The following is an 18105-nucleotide window of genomic DNA, read 5'->3' as shown; positions in this document are numbered from 1 at the left end:
ATCTGGAATTATTTTTATAATTGATGAATTTCGACTTCCCAGACTATTAATGATTGGAGTTACTGTTTTAAGTTTATAGTTCCTGTTGCCGCTGCTGTGCGACTGACGAGTTCGGTATTTTTTGAGGTTTCTGCATGAAGTTGTTGTAGTTTAGCAAAAAATGTACAGGAATATTTAAATTCGGAGATAAAAAAATTAATAGGCTATTTTGGCCGAATTCCCAGTTTTCATACGCTATGTCTTGTAGGAAGTTGACAAAAACACCTGAAAAAATAATATGTCTTACTAGGCTGGAAGAGATCTACTGTAGGTCTAACTCAAGTATAGGAGTCGATTGGAAAAGATAATTTTTTCTAATTTTCCAAAAAATTATCGTTTTAGAGATACCGTATTTTTAATTGACAGGGCAGAATTGTCAACGTAAATTTTATTGTTCAAAACTCGTGTATTTTAAATCAGTTTTACTAAACGGGTGTAAGTTTCAGAAAATAATACTAATAAATTTACAGGAGGATATATTTTTTGTAGCGATTTCGTGAATCCGGTAGAACCCATGGTAGAAATCGTTGGAGGGTCAAAATCAAGGTACTGACTTTTCACAATCGGAATACTTACAATACTTTAAACTGAAAACTCGCTAAATGGCTGTCATGGTTTAGCGTATTTTAACAAATAGTGTGATGTAATTAAAGAGTAACCATGATTCGCCATGTTGAAAAGCGCCAAGAATAATTAATTAATTATGTAAAAATTCTATTGTTGCTCAAAAAAGAACAAGTACAATCCATAACAACTTCCAACATAATCATTGCACACTTGAAAAATTACAGCACTGCTCATTGGCATAAAATAGTATCGTGCAGTTTTGCATGTTATAAAGAAAACGAAAATGTTTTATTTAAATGAAATCCTAAGAAAAAATCTGCATGGCAATACTACAAGTACTGGTGAGATTTTAGAAGTACTTTACATACTAAAACAGCAGGTCATTCCGGCATGTACTCAATACAAAGCAGTCTCCATGATAGTAACCTTACATTACTAAAGTTTGCAACACAGGTAAAATAGAAACAGAGTTTAAGAATTAAAAATGGGTAACAAGTAATCTTTTTTTGTTAGGGGATTCCATGCGGGTTAGATGCTTATTATACTTTTCACTAACCACAGGATATACCCTGGCCAACGATGTATGCAACATTTCAGAATATGTATGAATAAAACAATATATCAAGTGCCACCCTGAGAACCATAATAATTTCTGTGCCAGACTGGTTAATGTAAACGACTGTAGGGCAACTTCATTTCTTCAAGTATCCCAAACGGCGCAAGTAACGTACTAGTACCGTCACTGATACGACAGTAATGCTAATACGAATTGGCATCAAAAGCTGTATTGAGAAATACAAAGTTATCCTTAGTGTCGCTAATTTCCTCCAATGACATAAATGGTTATAGGCAATGAAAGACAGGAGATTAAGATAACTAAAACTTTCAAGCGCTATAGCCTAAAACCTCATTAGAATGTAGGGGAGACCGGGGCTAGTTGGAAAGCGGGTTAGTTGAAACATCGCTGTTTTAGTACTCCCCGAACATCTTTGTAAATCTTTACTGCCCCTTAGTGATTGACAACTATGTTAACTATTCGCCATATTAATTTTATTGGTCTCAGAGCAGAAGCATAAGAGTGGTACACGTTTTTCTGTTTTTTACACTTTGAACTAAAATTCGAGCTTGTTGGTAAATATAGCTTAACATAGTGCTTTAGAGAGATAAGTGAAAGTTCATTAGTCTATATTGACCGTAGATGCCATGGTACCAGAAAAGGCAGAGGCAATTAAATTACCTGGTTTAGTGGCTACATAAAAAGTAAGTTTTCTCTCCCATGTGTATACGGGGTTAGTTGGAAAAATTTGAATGGGGTTAGTTGGAATATGTAAAATCATATGAGTAAAAATTTATTTTATTAATGCTTGATGGAATTCATATTTTTTACTTATACAGCCTCGTACAGTTAAGTTGGAACTTGTTATTTGATACAGATCGATAAATAGCTACACTTTATAATTGAAAGTATGCGCGAGTATAAACGCAAAACTCAACGTGGATCTACGCGGATCAACGAAACGCTGTCAGCAGAAATTTGTCTTCCTTGCTGACTAGTCGGGCTAAAATCCACAATAGATTGATTGACATTCAAAGAACAGACACTTTTGAATACTGTATATAACAAATCGATGTATGTTCAACTAACCCCGTGTGGTTTTCCAACAAGCCCCGGCTTCGAGGTTAGTTGAAACACGTGACTGAGGTTTGAAAAATTAAAGTTTGTGCGTAAACCTGTAACAATTTCTGGTCAGTCTTTTGTAATAAGTTGTAGATGATCGTAGTCATTATGCCAGACCTGATAAAGGTTTCGAAGATCATTCTGAATTTTGGTGGTTTAAATTTTCCTAAAATTTTTTCCAACTAACCCCGGTCTCCCCTACCTGCAACAACACCACACTAAATTTGGCGAAAAGTAAGTTACATCAATACACCAACAGATCAACGACGTCGTAATGGATCCAACGCTTCCAGAGAGCTTGCGGGAATTTTTACATAAACTGATGGTTCATCAACCAAATAAAGCACTCGTTATCTTAGCCAACCTTTTTTGTATCGCTATATCTGGTCGACCTTATAGCCGGATCGAAACTAGGTGGTTTTCAAACTTTTTCAAATTGCTAAACTCCAAGCAAGATTGCGTTTCCTTAACCACAAGGAATCAAACGTTAACAATAACATATTTTCGCTAGAACATCCCTTGAAGAAAGAAATTTACATCACAACCAAAAGTTATCGGAAAGACTAACACAGAAGTATAGGCTACTGGAACTCGGCCACGGAACAATAGCTTCAGCTAAAACATGGAGTCACCAAATGCAGACTATAAGCACTAACACGAAATACATATTTATACATAAAACGGCTAATGTTAGTTAAATTTTTAATTTCAAAAATTTCGAAGATCTCTTCTGTAAAACAAACGTGGTGTAGGGGCTCAATTATTGTAATTGCAGTACAAAAAAGACAAAATCAGCAACTTCTGCACAAAAATAATTAATTGTTATAGCTTAGAAAAAAAACGAAAACGACAAACTCTCCGTCAATAATTCTGAAGTTTCCACCGGACCGGGTAAACCTGTACTTTGCGGACGTCAAATCGCAAGTATTTTTCACTCAAACGCAACACATATATACAGTATAAAATTTGCCTTTATTTTGCGTTGGCGTTGCAAATATGACTACATGAGTTTAATTGAAAAATTATTTGTTCTTAAACCAATAATCTATTTTCTAAGGCAGTAAATATATATTTTCCTATGCTACGCAATATGCCTATTGTGTATAAAGTATATGAGATATTGTCGATTCTCTTGCGCTGTTGAAACCTGGAGCCATTGATAAGCGCAATGATTTTGTTTAATGTTTGAAGCTGTTATCGGCTATGCCTCTGCTTATGGTATTCTACTCTTAACTGCTTTACAAAAGTCCTTGATAGAAATAACGTTTTCCCTTTAATATTCAAGCAGCCATGAGTTGGACAAAACAACTTGAAGCAGATTATATACCTGGACTATAAACAGTCTGACCACTTTCTTCATACCCAAACATAGCAGTCTATTGAAACCTTTCATAAAAAGCAGGTTATTATCTATTTGAGCTTTCATCCAGATAAAGTGCTGGTTTATTGACGCTAAGTCGAGCCCAACGACTGGTTAATGGATGTCGCAAACACTCGAAAGAAAAGTATTGAAAGAGTTACAATTACTAAAGTTTATTTATAAAATTGCAGAACTTCAGCACGTACCGCTATAATGTAATTATGCGGCATCAATTTTACGAGTTTGAGTTATTTGATTTTGGTTAAAAGTGAACAGTAAGCTATAGCCTGCCGGTGAGAAGTTGGATATTGTTTGCTTATAGTTGCTTTTTCGGGTACTTATTCAAAATGTAAAGCTAGTTACCGGTTCATCTGTATTTTCCTTTTGAGAAAGGTCAATATATATAAAGGGCGGCTATATCATCAAATCATAAAAAGATTTGCAGACATTTTGTTGAAGAAATATTTAATTCTAAAAAAGAAGGCCTGAGTATTTAGATAAAATGATTGACATTTGTTATTGCACAGTCATATATGTCTCACATAGAAGCCTAAAGTGGACTGCAGTTTTGTAGAAACAACGTATTTCAATCACAAAAGTGATACAGTGTTGATCAGGGATGTCCAACCTGGGACCCGCCTGAGATTTTTGTGCGGCCCGCTACCCGCTGGTCATTTTCACTCCAAGTGGTATTTTGTACTTTGAATTTTAGCCTATTTAAAATGCACCAATCAGATTTTAGGGCCGCAGTAATAGTATAGTATGGGAGCAACAGGATTACATGGAACTATAGAACTCAAAGAATTAAAGCACGCGTTTAGTTCTTGGGTTTCCTAGTTTTTAATTGTTTCCTTATGTACCCATTCTTCTTGAAATTTAATAGGTTCTGCGGCCCATTGAATTCTTTCAGGTGACAATGCGGCCCACTATAATAAAAGGTTGGAAATCGTTGCTCTAGAATCCAGATCAACATTTAGCACTCAAAGCTCCTGCAAAGCTACAATTGAAATATCAGACAACTATAAAGTACGGTACAAAAGGAAAAGTAAGCAAATTTTTTCTTCAAATTTGGATCTCTAAGAACGTACCGTACAACAGACGGAATAGACAAGTATCTAAAGCAAAGTGATAAATATTTTTCGAAATACATAATACATGTTACTAGTACTACACGAGTACATGTTAATAATAGATAATAAATGTTAAGGTTCATTATTGTAGTGATTTTATTGTAAATGGTCCTTCATTTTTATACATATAAGCCTATACATCTGTATGTCAACCATCATGGCAGTTGCACAGAAATTGGCACAAATAAAATGGTCTTTGGCATGGGCAAGGTAAGTCAGTTAAAATAGTGCAAGTGTTTACTATTTTGTACCATACATTATACCAATGTACGACTTTATTTTACATTTTATCTATATTTAGCGTTTGCGATATTATTTTAAAGGTAGTCTACAATACATACGTATCGAATAAAAATGAATTAGTTCTTTTAAACACTATTTCTGTAGGCTATTAAAATCGACAAAGTACTGTGTGCTACAGGTTAATTATGAAAACCTATAAAAGTCTCTTGGAGCAATTGTCTGTTTTTATTATTGGAAATAGCCTACATTTGATCTAGATATATATAGGTGGGTGATGAAGACCTTTGTTGGAATGTATTAATGTTCAAAGAGTCTGTGTATTTTCAATTTCTCTTCGTGTTCCACCCATATTTTTCATATGTTATAAGTTATTTTTGCAATTTTACATCACGAGGGAAAATTTTTATTACTGAAGATATCAGCCTGTCATAGATCATATACAGACAGAGCCAATTGGAGGGATGTTGCAGCGCACTACAATAATAAAAAAAAACTAATTAAATCATTCATTTCTTATTTTTACAAAACTATTACGAGTTATATCTTGCAATATACCTCGTCAGTATATATGACACCTAAGATGTTGAAACATATATCCACTTGTATATACGGTACAACCAAGAACTACATCTGGCCAAACAATTATTTTTCAGGAAAATTTTCTTCTTTTGCACGTTTGCTACACTATTCACGTGCTTGTGGATTGATGTAAACTACACGTATGATGTTACTTACAGTAATAAGATAAACTACTTTCAACAAAGAGACACAAAAGATGGAAAAGGCAACTTGAGTTCAATGGTATTTAATGAAACGATTCGTCAACAGCTGAAAACGGCACTAAAGCTAGCATCTCAAGAAAAGGTATAGATTCAACTATATTTTAAGTAATTTTCATCGCACAAAAGACTTACTAAAAGTATACTGTTAAATGCTTTCTGGATTTTTTAAGATCAACATTGTTGTATGGTATCAGCCGTTTGGGAAATTTGGAAATATGCTGACTGATAAGGAGCACTGCGGTTTTTGCAATGTAACCGCGGATAGAAGTCTGGTAAGTAAATGTAGCGTAGAGCTGCAGCTGTGGTCAGTAGGCTATAGCTACTAGATTACTTTATTTCGTAGTAGTAGGTTTGCGTTGAGAGCAGCCAGTACACTCATCAACGGTATTCTTCAAGACAACAGGCCGAGTAGAGCTTCATTTTAGTCATTTACTTAATTTCATAAAACTTTGTTGTCTTTGATGAAATTCAGTAATTAAAGCAAACTTATGTCGTAAAAATTTGATAAACTATGCTTAAAATGATTTTGTATTCATCGTATTTTCACCAACTAAGAAACCAACAACTAAACAATAATAAAAACTCCAACCCATTTTTTAAGCATGTGTAGCCTAATCTATTGTAAGAGTAGTTCTAGTAAGCAAAAAACAATGAATCATAGCAAAAGTCCATTAACGGTTAACGGTAACTCCCATATGATTTTAATTGGAAATTTTAAAAACTTTGATTTGTTTTCAAAACACATTTTTATTGAAAATATTTTCTGGTTTACTGAGGTCATTCAGACGATATGCTGACCTTCGATTCCAAAGCTATGTTGGTATAAGTCTATAAGACTATAAGATGTGCCGAGTCCTGGTGGTCTGTCTGCGAGTACTCCGCAATCACTTGTCGGGCATTGGTTTTAGGCATAGACATGTTATAAATCTTTGCAAAAATACTGATGTCTGGATTTAAAATATGTGCTTCCAATTCCATGAAAGTTCCAATTTGTTTTTGAATGAAAATTGAGAATCAACTAAAATTAAACAGTTAAATTTCTGTGCTCTAAATAAACATATTTTAAGTTTTGGTATTAGGGTGATCTATGCATAGGATGAAGATTTAACATACAGCACAAAGAACACATAATTTATGTGTTGTGAACCAGAACCAATAGATGGAAATTCCAAGAGGCTGCTAAGGCTGGAAATTTAGTTGCATTTCTTAAGCTGTGTAAACCGGTCGTCATAAGGTGTTATAGTTGCCAGCTATACGGTATCTGCAATGGTTACTAAAATAACAAAAATATTCTTATTCTCAAGAACCACAAGGAAGTTTATTGCATCATAAAAGTACTGCATGTCATGCTACATCACCTTCAGTGTTCATGATGGAAAAATTATAATAGCAGGCGTAAATCTAAGCATTAAATTGATGACCATAGCGTAACTCTTTGTCGTATTTTGGCAGGTTACAAAACGTTTTGCCCGATTAACCTCTTTGGTACTATAGGCTATATTTTTGGCTAGTTTTTTGTCAACAAACTTGTTAGTCACTTGCTTTAGTAGCAGGCTACTGGCTATTAGCTGGATTAAGTTCCCTAGCCCCAACACCAACTAGAAGTTTTTCATATTCGGACATTATTCCGGGATAAAAATTGCCCAGACTTTTGTATAGCTTTGAACTTAAGGTCTTCATTATGCTCCGGAGAGAATAGTTTAAAAATCCACACAGACTGCCGTCCTTGCGAATTGGTATAGCTCCAGACCGCAGATAAAAATAATTACATTGAGTAGAATGGCAATATACAATGCGACTGACAAAATGTTTGATGATTTGACTACTTTTTCAAACAGATTTACGAAAAAGAAACCAAAGCTTTACTGTTTCATTTCTCGAATATTAATTTTATGACAATGCCTCATTATAGGTATGTATTCTTACTAATTTAAATCTGTACTGAAATTTTACGCGCCACATAAAATTGTGCTCATTATGTCGGTGCTATTGCAGACGTCTTGATCAAAACTACGTTTGGTGGACAGCTGAATCTACTAGGTCTGTTCGCTTAAGTCACGGGTGGAAACTCACTACTTTTCGCAACTACTTTAACCTTACAATGTCTTACAGGTATTTTAGTCGTATATTGTTCTAGATTATTGGGCATAAAGTATAAGAATTAAGACTTGTCATGGCAATGCAAATAATGATTAACTATAATGAATAGTTGAAGTCGTTTTAACCATCAATTATCGTGATTCTTAAATTTGTGTGATACTGTAGTTTAGTAAACTGCAGTTGACATATGATATCTATGATCGAAAGAAGTAAACTATTGCATATAACCGATGCGTTATAGCCAGTTTCAATTACTTTTAACCTAACTGAAAAAGACATATCTTGGAAATGCCTGCAAGGTTTATTCAGGTTAGATGCAGATATTGTTCAACCTTATGGTACCGCAATTGGAAGTTTGTCGTCTGTTAGAAGTAAACTCAACCAAGACAAAGAAAGTTTGCTCAACGATATCCTGAAGAAGAAAGTAAAACTTGCACTTTGGGCGGTGTCAAATTGTGGATTTACATCTGGAGCTGTTTACCGGATGAAATTCGTAGAGCAATTAGAGGCGGCTGGTTTACAACTGGATTTGAAAGGAAAGTGCTTTTCGGGCCGCCAAGATGTCAATTTTGAAAACTACAAGTTTTACTTAGCATTTGAAAACAGCATTGACTGCGAATATTACATAACAGAAAAATTTTTTGTCAATTCATTAGCAGCAGGTGCAGTACCAGTAGTGCTTGGCCCTTCCAGGCACAGTTATGAAACAACAGCACCACCGGGATCTTTCATATACGCTCCAGATTTTTCAGTTCATGGTTTGGTAGAATATTTAAATTACCTGGACAAAAACGAAACTGCATACCGACAGTATTTTGAATGGAGATTTAAGTCTAAAGAAGACATGCCATATCAAGACAGAAGTTACGGATACTGTCAGTTATGTCGTGTTTTGCATGGAATAAACGTTGATAACTTGTACAATCCATTGTATGGTCAAAACTACTCGAATATTCCACTGTTTGGATTTAGCAAAAAGCCTAGAATTATTGCTTCCCTGGCCAATGCGTTTTACGGAAATGAAAACACAGAATGCTTATTAAGTACAATGCATGATTTGTATACTTTTAAATTATTTCTTTCCGGGTGCGTGTTTTTTCTGCTCTGTATTGTTTGCCGGTATCTGGTTTTAAAAAAGTGGTGAATGTCGTATTTAATCAAAAGAAAGATACAAACTCCTAGAACAAATAATGTATAAGGTACCTGTGCCTAATAAGGCCCGGTCCCTAATAAGGCCCATTGCTCATATTTCGCAAACCCGTGCAAATAAATGAAAAATTTTATCCCTATATAAAAACTAATATAAATTCATGATGGTTTACCAGATTTCATCCTTGTCACGTAATCAACCGATTCGCTAGAGCACCACAAAAATTTGATATTTGCAGTTAAGGTGGTTTTGTTAATTTAGAAAAAAAGTAAGTGAGAATTTGGCATGTTAAATGAACTGTTGTCAGCCGGCTGAAGTTTTCATGTAACAACCAACTTAGTATTGAAAAGGATAATGCACTTTTTTTTGCTAAAGTTTTTCTGATAATAAAAATGTGACATTTTTTTCGTGAATGCCACATGCGCCTAATAAGGCCCATGCAAGGTGCTTGGCTAATTGATTTCCAGACTTCAAGAGTGGTTCCAGTCATCAGTTGGCAAGTTGTTGCAGTTACTTTTTTTTTTCAACCCACGTTTGTTGGTCGTTGTCTTACACAAATTGGTGGTTGCTGTCTTGTTTTATTTGCTTAATACGATTTTTCAGCTATGTTTTCAATCAAAATACTCACAAAATTGGTGGGCCTTATTAGGAGCCTATAATCTCTATAAGGCCCATTGGCCCTATGGCCCTCCTATAATAAGGCCCATTTTCTGGAATTTTTAATTTCTTTATAAAAATTTTTTGGGGGGTTGTCAGGTATTGTGGTTTTAATATGTTGTAGTCATATACCCTCACTAATAGAATACGATTTTTCAGTCTATTCTCATTTGTGGTTCTTGAGTTATTTTCAAAAAAGTGTTAGGTGGGCCTTAATTGGTACAGGTACCTTAGTGCTAACATGGCTATATATTATAATGTAGATAACATTAAATAGTCTCACATCGTAAATCGTTATTTCAATTCGTTATTTAATTTAATTGTGCTTTACTGGTTGCTTTATCGCATATTTGCACTCTTGATTAATGTCGTTCTGCGAATCGCGCTGCTGTTTTATGAAAAGTGTTTGATAAGTGTTCAATCGAGCCGAAGGTTATAGTAAGCTGGCATTTTGTTAGATTCTGTAAAGTTTATTATTTAACAAATAAAGACCTGGTATAGCTGTTGGTGCGTTATACAATTTATATGTGCATTTCATCTCACAATAGTAGAAGTTTTATTGTCTAATAAAACTGAATTGAAGAATATATACTCTATAGCAGGGCTTCCCAAACTGGGGGTCGCGACCCCGCAAGGGGTCGCGTAACGAACTTCAGGGGTCGCAGAGCGTATACCAATTTTACACGAAGTACAAAATACAATCAAAACAAAATATACTTCCAGCCTAATAAACATAGAAACCGCCTTGAGACCAGCATTAACAGATATTGAGCCACGGCTGGACTTGCTTTGTAGCAGAAAGCAGTCGGACCAATCACACTGAATAAATGTGTGTGCTTTTTTGTTTGCAGTAGCCTACATATGTGTAAAGTAGTAAGTAGGCTTTGAGTACTGGTTGCTTGAATTCAGTCTTTGCATCTCAATAAATGTCACTAATGACTAATGTATATTTCGCACTGCTTATCAATTTAAACGTGAAGGGTCGCGGAAAACTTCAGAAGTTTGAAAGGGGTCGCGAGCAAAAAAGTTTGGGAAGCCCTGCTCTATAGCATACACCTTAATTGGATTTTATATGTTGTTATACCAGATTGCATTGTGGTGAGTATAGGTTATTTGTATATATATATATATACAACAGGCTAACTATTTAATGGTCAAAAAGTGAATCATTTTATTTATTGTCACATTTGTATTCACTCCGAAGTAAAACGCTAAGAACATAGTCGATTCCATAATTTATAGCCTATATACGTAATCAGAAATAAAGGTTTGGTAAGCGATGCGATATCTATTTCTGTATTTGCTACTAAGTTATTCAATAACTGCTGTAGTTGTTGTAGTTACATTTTGGTGTACCTTTTCTGCGTTTTCACGCAAATGATTTTAATTTCTAGAAACCGTGCAAGATATTTATACTGCAAGACGTAACTTACTAAACAATGCAGTGCCGCTGACACAATATATCGAGTGTTTCTGGAGAGTGAACCTTGCATGTTCCCTATAGTTGTCAATTAAGTTAGAAACGGTTTTAGTTTCGACAGGCAGTAGGCTACGTGTTTCCAAGATTAAAACCAAATCATTTGGTAGGCTATACTACCGTAAAGACAATGTATTAGAAAAATGATCTGTAGCCTACATAGGCCCACCGTTTTATTTATTTGGTATTATTTTTATAATTGATGAATTTCGACTTCCCAGACTATTATTGATTGGAATTACTGCTTTAAGTTTATATTTCCTGTTGCTTCTGCTGTGGGAATGACGAGTTCGGTATTTTGAAGGTTTCTGCGTGAAGTTACTGTAGTTTTGCAAAAAATATAAAGGAATATTTAAATTCGGAGATAGAATAATTAATAGGCTATTTTGGCCGAATTCTCAGTTTTCATACGTTATGTCTTGTAGGAAGTTGACAAAAACACCTGAAAAAATAATATGTCTTACTAGGCTGCACGAGATCTATTGTGGGTCTAACTCAAGTATAGTAGTCGATTGGAAAAGATAATTTTTTCTAATTTTTCAAAAAATTATCGTTTTATAGATACCGTATTTTTAATTGACAGGGCAGAAGTGTCAACGTAAGTTTTTATTGTTAAAAACTGATATATTTTAAACCAGTTTTACTGAACGGGTGTAAGTTTCAGAAAACAATACCAATAAATTTACAGGAGGATATATTTTTTGTAGCGATTCCGTGAATCCGGTAGAACCCATGGTAGAAATCGTTCAAGGGTCAAGATCAAGGCACTGACTTTTCACAATCGGAATACTTACAATACTTTAAACTGAAAACTCGCTAAATGGCTGTCATGATTTAGCGTATTGTAACAAATAGTGTGATGTAACTCTAAAATAGTAACCAAGATTCGCCATGTTGAAAAGCGCCAAGAATAATTAATTAATTATGTAAAAATTCCATTGTTGCTCAAAAAAGAACAAGTACAATCCATAACAACTTCCAACATAATCATTGCACACTTTAAAAATTACAGCACTGCTCACTGGCATAAAATAGTATCGTGCAGTTTTGCCTGTTATAAGGAAAACCCTTTATTTAACTGAAATGCTAAGAGAAAATCTGCATGGCAATACTACAAGTACTGGTGAGATTTTAGAAGTACTTTACATACTAAAACATCAGGTCATTCTGGCATATACTCAATACAAAGCAGTCTCCATGATAGTACCTTTCATTACTAAAGTTTGCATTACAGGTAAAATATAATCAGAATTTAAGAATTAAAAATGGGTAACAAATAAATCTTTTTTTTGTTAGGGGATTCCATGCGGTTTAGATGCTCATTATACTTTTCACTAACCACAGGATATAACCTGGCCACCGATGTATGCAACATTTCAAAACATGTGTGAATAAAATAATATATCAAGTGCCACACCAAGAACCATAATAATTTCTGTGCCAGACTGGTTAATGTAAACGACTGTAGGGCAACTTCATTTCTTCAAGTATCTCAAACGGCGCAAGTAACGCACTAGTACCGGCACTGATACGACAGTAATGCTAATACGAATTGGCATCAAAAGCTGTATTGAGAAATACAAAGTTATCCTTAGTGTCACTAATTTCCTCCAATGACTTACAAGAGCTCAGTGTTAAGCGTAACAATTTAAGTCAATAATTAATTAAATTATTTACAATAACGGAATCTTACCTTGTGCACAGCATATGCAATAACCATTGTGCTTGCACCACCAGCTATGCTTGAAACCTCAATTCCATATTTACTTAGAATGCCAACAACATCAACACCACTACAAAGAAATAACAATTCATGAACATATTTATACAAAAACTGAACATTGTTGTCATAAGTAGGTCACAGGGCTTGTTTTTAAAAACGGACCATTAGTTTGAGAGAAATCGTGCATATTTATTCAAAGTTGAAAATTAGATTACAATAAAAATATTGTAACTTCAAAACTAAGCTAACAGGGAATCCAGAGCAATAGTTTTACAGCATTTTCTTAGTATAGTATTGACAGTCATATGGAATATACACTGAAAACTTTCTAACACATCACTGATTGAGGGATCAAGTAAATCATAATTCAAAATATTCAAACCTTGAGATACCTGAAGTTCAGTGAATTGGTGGCAAATATACAATAAAATGAGACTTGGTGATAAATAGATACATTTTAAGAAACCAATCTTAACACCATGCCATCACCATTGCATAAAGTTTTATACGTCGGTGCTTTTTAAACGTTTTCAACTTGCGGCCCTCTTTCGCTGACTATTTTTATTTTGAGGCCCACTAATTTACCACAGTCACGTAATACAAACGTTATCAATTTAAAAACAGTCTGTTTTGAAAACACATTTCATACAATACCTGGAAACAATTAAATAGCAAATTCCAAGGGAGACAAGTGAAGTGACAATATGAAATGCAATTCCAAACGAGCCATAGATAGCAAAAACTTTCTTTAACTGGTTAGCTTTCGAGGCAGGATTACCATCATTTGGGGACAAATCTTCCTGCTTCTGCGAATCATTCGAAGCTAAGGAATGAGAAGTACGATACCATCTTTTCGCTGAAAAATGAAGTTTCCATATATCTATGGTCAACATTGGCTGGAGACAAAACATTCAAGGTCAAACAAATATACCATATCAAGAAATGATTTACCTAATTCAACATTAAAATGCAGAGATACCAACATTTTTATATGCAGCTGTAGTTGCATTATATCATATATATCGGATGCATATATTTAAGCTTAAAATCTTTTGCAAAAATTACCTTCATAGAGCCCATAAATATTGTGCTGTGTTAGTTCAGAATTATGTAATAAGTTGCAAAATGTAACTGGCTTGTGGTCATAATAGGGATGGGTAATCTTTTGCTGGTTACCTAAAGATTTGGCAAGGCATTCTGTGTTTTTACTGGCCAACATCAACAAACTTGAATTACACTTAATTTCTCTTTCTTTAAAAATTCCTTCATACTCCTTACAATATTTCAGAAAAGAGTTTTCAGTTTCTGTTGTAGCAGTTGAACTGTAGCATTTTTTTGCTTTTAGTAAACCATCAGCAGAGACAGTACTAGAAAAGTATGCACTAATAGACAGAAGTTTTCTACCCTTCAGAAATTTATTAGAAATCAGTTTTTGACAACGAACTGTTACATCTTTCAAGCCCAACGACATGTCAATGGAAAAGAATCATGCAGCAGGTCAGTTCCTTTTGCAAGTCTATAACTTGTAAGAAAAACAATATGTGTGGTTACAATAACAATAAGCTACATTATAATGGTCCCTTCCAAGTTTCATCCATACTTCTAAAGATAGCAATGACGACATATATAAACATAGGCTAAACTACAGTAATTATCCCTAATCTGATTTATTATATTGTTTATTTTTGGCTATTATATGTGCAAAGATAAAATTTATATTTTAAATCATTCAGAACTTAGGTGGCATACTCAGTTATGCTAGGCGGTACTGCATTTCTGACATCTCCAGGTGTTCTGTTTCTTACTGATTTATAAACATATTTTAATGAGAGTGAATATTTTCACTGTAAGTAGGCTAGCTCACGCAGCCTGTTGTTAAAGATAGGCGCTTAGGTTAGGAGAATGGGTATGCAAAAAGTTTATTTTAGCTAATTTAGGTTTTAACGGAGTTAAAGTTAGATTACGAGGTACTGTAGATTTAGTTAAAGTTTAGTTTACTATGTCATAACATTTAAGTTAGGTTGACAAGAAACTACAACAGCGGTTGCAGTCTATGTGCCAAGAGCTTGCAAAAAAATTTCAGCCATGATTGTGGCTCAAATGCGCTACCAGTATGGCTCAGATGCGCCACGTTTGTTGCTCAGATGCGTCACGATCCATGCTGATGGTTCTGATTTGATTCTCATTCATGAGAAGGTAAACGGTTTAGAAGTAATAGTAGACAAATGTTAGTACGCGTGAACTTTCATGTACCACAAAAATGGTATTCGACTAATTCGAGTAAAGCAGCTCGGCTACCGAGACGTTGACGTAAGACCATTAAAATGAATACAAAGCATTGACAACAAAACTGGGATATGTTGACACATAATTGCACGGAACAATGGAGTATAGAATACTTTATAAAGGAAAATACTGAACAATAGTCCGCAAGATTTTCATTGATTACTACCAACTATTAGTTAGAAAATAATTACATCAAATATTGGCCGTGAGCAAGATGCGCCATAACCGAGGCGCAAAAATGTGGCTCAGACACCATAACCCATTTCAAGCATAGTCGTAGCCAGGGGGGGGGGGGGGCGAAAGGGCCGTGCTCCCCCCCCCCCCCCCCCATTTTTGTGCCTATAGGCTTCTACATCAGGTGGCGGTGTCTTAAAACAAATTCTTTGTAGTTGCCTTGAATTCATGAAATAATTCGATAGCGGAAATCATAAAAGGCTTCTCTGATCTTCGAAAATTAAAAGTAATTGAGGAATGTCGTTCAGGAAATCTTTGCCCGAAAATAACGTCTACACAACATTTATTCATTGCGTCCAGAGTGGCGTGGCGACGTTTTCCACAATTATGACAGTGGCTTTCGTGAGCGGGACAAGAATTCTTATGAAAGAGGAAAATAAAATAAAAATAAAAACAGCACAATAAACTCCATAAAAACCACAATAAAACTCCACAATAAAAACAGCTGTTTCGAGTTTTAGATAACGATGCTTTAAATTAAACGATGCAAAACAACAATTCCCATAATTTGACGGCAGTTTAACTGCGGCCCCGGAGGCAATTGTGACCAGCTGGGAGCACATTCCGATGCCACTGAACTCGACTAAAGATGTGCGCGTTCTAATACTTCAGCCAGCTCCTCTAAAGTAAATGTCCTCTACTTCCAATAAGTGTTGCCGTATAGTCTAAGCCAGGGGTGGGCAAATGTATTCAATGGAAGAGCCATTTGCAGAAAATACAAGTACCAGAGAGCCTCAAAATTATTTCAATACAAAAAATAAGCCTTTGTTTTGGCTCAGTTTTGTTTTGCAGACTAGACACAGAGGTTTATTTCCTTGACTAGTAAACGCATTTTTTTCTTCCCACTGTAGGTTAAAACCTCTGTTTTCATCTTCACATTTTCGTTTTTTGCTGGCATTACATGTCATCGTTTTCGTTTTGTAGTGTATTTAAGTAGACTAAACTGAGCTAAAGCTTACTGTCTTAGCAATGAAATTGCGTTAACTTGCTGTTAACTAAGTCTTCGGATTTTATGTCTATTGTTACGTCATAAACGAAATCCTGACCTAAATAAAGAAAAGAAAAAGAGAGAAACATTCATAAACGGTACTCTTGGTAGCCTTTACAATTTTTTTGGAATTTTACAATTCGACTAGAAGAGCCACAAACAACATGCCGGAGAGCCGCAGTTTGCCCACCACTGGTCTTAGCACTCTAAGACATTAGGGTATTCCATTTATAAATGGCAGCGTCTATTTCACCGGCTGCCGGTTACCGAGTTTGGAAAAAGCTACTTCGGCAAATGGTGGCCGTTAAAGCAAACACTTATTTTACCGCCCGCTGTTTACCGAAGTATGAAAATACGAATACGGTAAACGGCAATTAGGCTTGTCTGTGAATTGAAACGTATGCTAATTTTCAACATAAAACGATTTACTAATTTTTGCAAATTCTAAATTAACCTAAGTTTAATGCTTTCTGCCCCAAATACTCACTTAAATTACTAAGTTAGGCTGCTAATTGAAATGAACGCTATTTTCAACCAAAAATGACAACTTTCTTCCAAAGTTTAAATGAATTTAAAGCTAATAACCTCCAACCCAAACTCTCATCTGTCATGACTAAATTACATCAAAAATAAATTTAGACAAAAAACAAAGTCAAAATTAGTGTTACGGGTTTATCGCGTCCGTTCCTACCACGTTTTACTTGAAACAACAATCAACCACCCCTCCAATATAATTAATATGAACAAGGCTTAGGCTATATAAGCTACTGGGCGTGCGTAAGAATGCTTGATAAGAAAAGAGAAACGAGCAAAGCGATAAAGCTGCATCACAAACACAAATCAAACCAAAACAATTAAAACATGTTGAAATGAGCTACTCAGTAAAACCTGAAAAAACATAAGTGTGAGATCATTGATATTTCTTTTACAATAGCAAGAAACGAACTAGATATTTCCAGAATACGTGCCCCATCCTTAACCACTACGCTACTTTATTGTTTTGAAAATCGAAAACCGAAAATCTGCCGGTCACCGTAAGTTGTGTGATTAAGCAACTTCGATAAACGGACGCCGGTGGAATACTCACATCGTTTATACATAAATGAGTCTCGAATTAGCTCGTCACGCTACTTTCACGACTGGCAACAACGTGTTCAAAGGAGCAGTCTTTGGCGTGTGTCTACAGAGCCCGCACACATTCAAACGACGCTTTTGGAATACACTAGTCAATGTATCAAAAATATTGTATTATATTGCAATCTGAGTCTTAAGAACAATTAGAAGGTTGCGAATTCTGTCTAGAGTTTTCCTAGACTTCAGTCGAATATTTATAATATTAAATACCGAGAATCCGACTAATTTTATTTTTAATACTTTACATTATTACTTTAAACAAACACGAAAAATTACAACAATATTACTGTTGATAAAAAGAGTTTTAAGAATCCATTAGCACTCAATGCACCGGCTCTACATCTGACGATCACTTAAAGAAATTGTTCACAGAGCTATTGCGATCTATCCCTTCTCATTCAACAAATTCTCAGAACTTTAAACTGGATACTGAAAAAGTCAATACTGAAATCATTGCATGCAATAGTACATATATACACTGAGTGAGAGCATCAAAGAAATAGAATTTCAACTTTAGACTGTATAACATCACAACTTGGAAGACAACGGAAACGGCG

General features: G+C 34.9%; 2 protein-coding genes across 10 annotated transcripts; one reads left to right on the top strand and one right to left on the bottom strand.

Moving 5' to 3' along the window:
- Nucleotides 1-1190: 1190 nt before the first annotated feature.
- On the bottom strand, nt 1191-14793 carry LOC143471150 (uncharacterized protein C18orf19 homolog A-like). 2 transcript variants are annotated; one of them, XM_076969528.1, is made up of 4 exons: nt 13972-14793; nt 13561-13762; nt 12877-12976; nt 1191-1388 (listed from the first exon to the last, which is right to left on the bottom strand). In XM_076969528.1, the coding sequence occupies exons 1-4, from the start codon at nt 14375-14377 to the stop codon at nt 1299-1301; spliced, it is 798 nt and encodes a 265-aa protein (XP_076825643.1). In that variant the 5' UTR covers nt 14378-14793; the 3' UTR covers nt 1191-1298. The 2 variants fall into 2 exon arrangements, with proteins under 2 accessions (XP_076825643.1, XP_076825642.1); XM_076969527.1 differs by lacking the exon at nt 1191-1388 and adding an exon at nt 11999-12748 and having other exon boundaries at nt 13972-14777.
- Nucleotides 3382-11186, top strand: LOC143471121 (4-galactosyl-N-acetylglucosaminide 3-alpha-L-fucosyltransferase FUT6-like). Of its 8 annotated transcripts, none has more exons than XM_076969489.1 (8): nt 3382-4689; nt 4907-4984; nt 5196-5284; nt 5671-5881; nt 5970-6071; nt 7638-7711; nt 7795-7911; nt 8209-11185. In XM_076969489.1, exons 4-8 carry the CDS (start codon nt 5816-5818, stop codon nt 9041-9043), a joined length of 1194 nt encoding a protein of 397 aa, XP_076825604.1. In that variant the 5' UTR covers nt 3382-4689; nt 4907-4984; nt 5196-5284; nt 5671-5815; the 3' UTR covers nt 9044-11185. The 8 variants fall into 8 exon arrangements, with proteins under 8 accessions (XP_076825604.1, XP_076825603.1, XP_076825601.1 ...); XM_076969488.1 differs by having other exon boundaries at nt 5162-5284; XM_076969486.1 differs by lacking the exon at nt 5196-5284 and having other exon boundaries at nt 5755-5881; nt 8209-11186.
- Nucleotides 14794-18105: the final 3312 nt, after the last annotated feature.

This window comes from Clavelina lepadiformis, chromosome 9 (assembly GCF_947623445.1).
Source record: "Clavelina lepadiformis chromosome 9, kaClaLepa1.1, whole genome shotgun sequence".
In the NCBI taxonomy this organism is placed as follows: domain Eukaryota; kingdom Metazoa; phylum Chordata; class Ascidiacea; order Aplousobranchia; family Clavelinidae; genus Clavelina; species Clavelina lepadiformis.
Note: the sequence above shows the minus strand (reverse complement) of the source record. Positions and strands in the feature narration are given on the sequence as shown.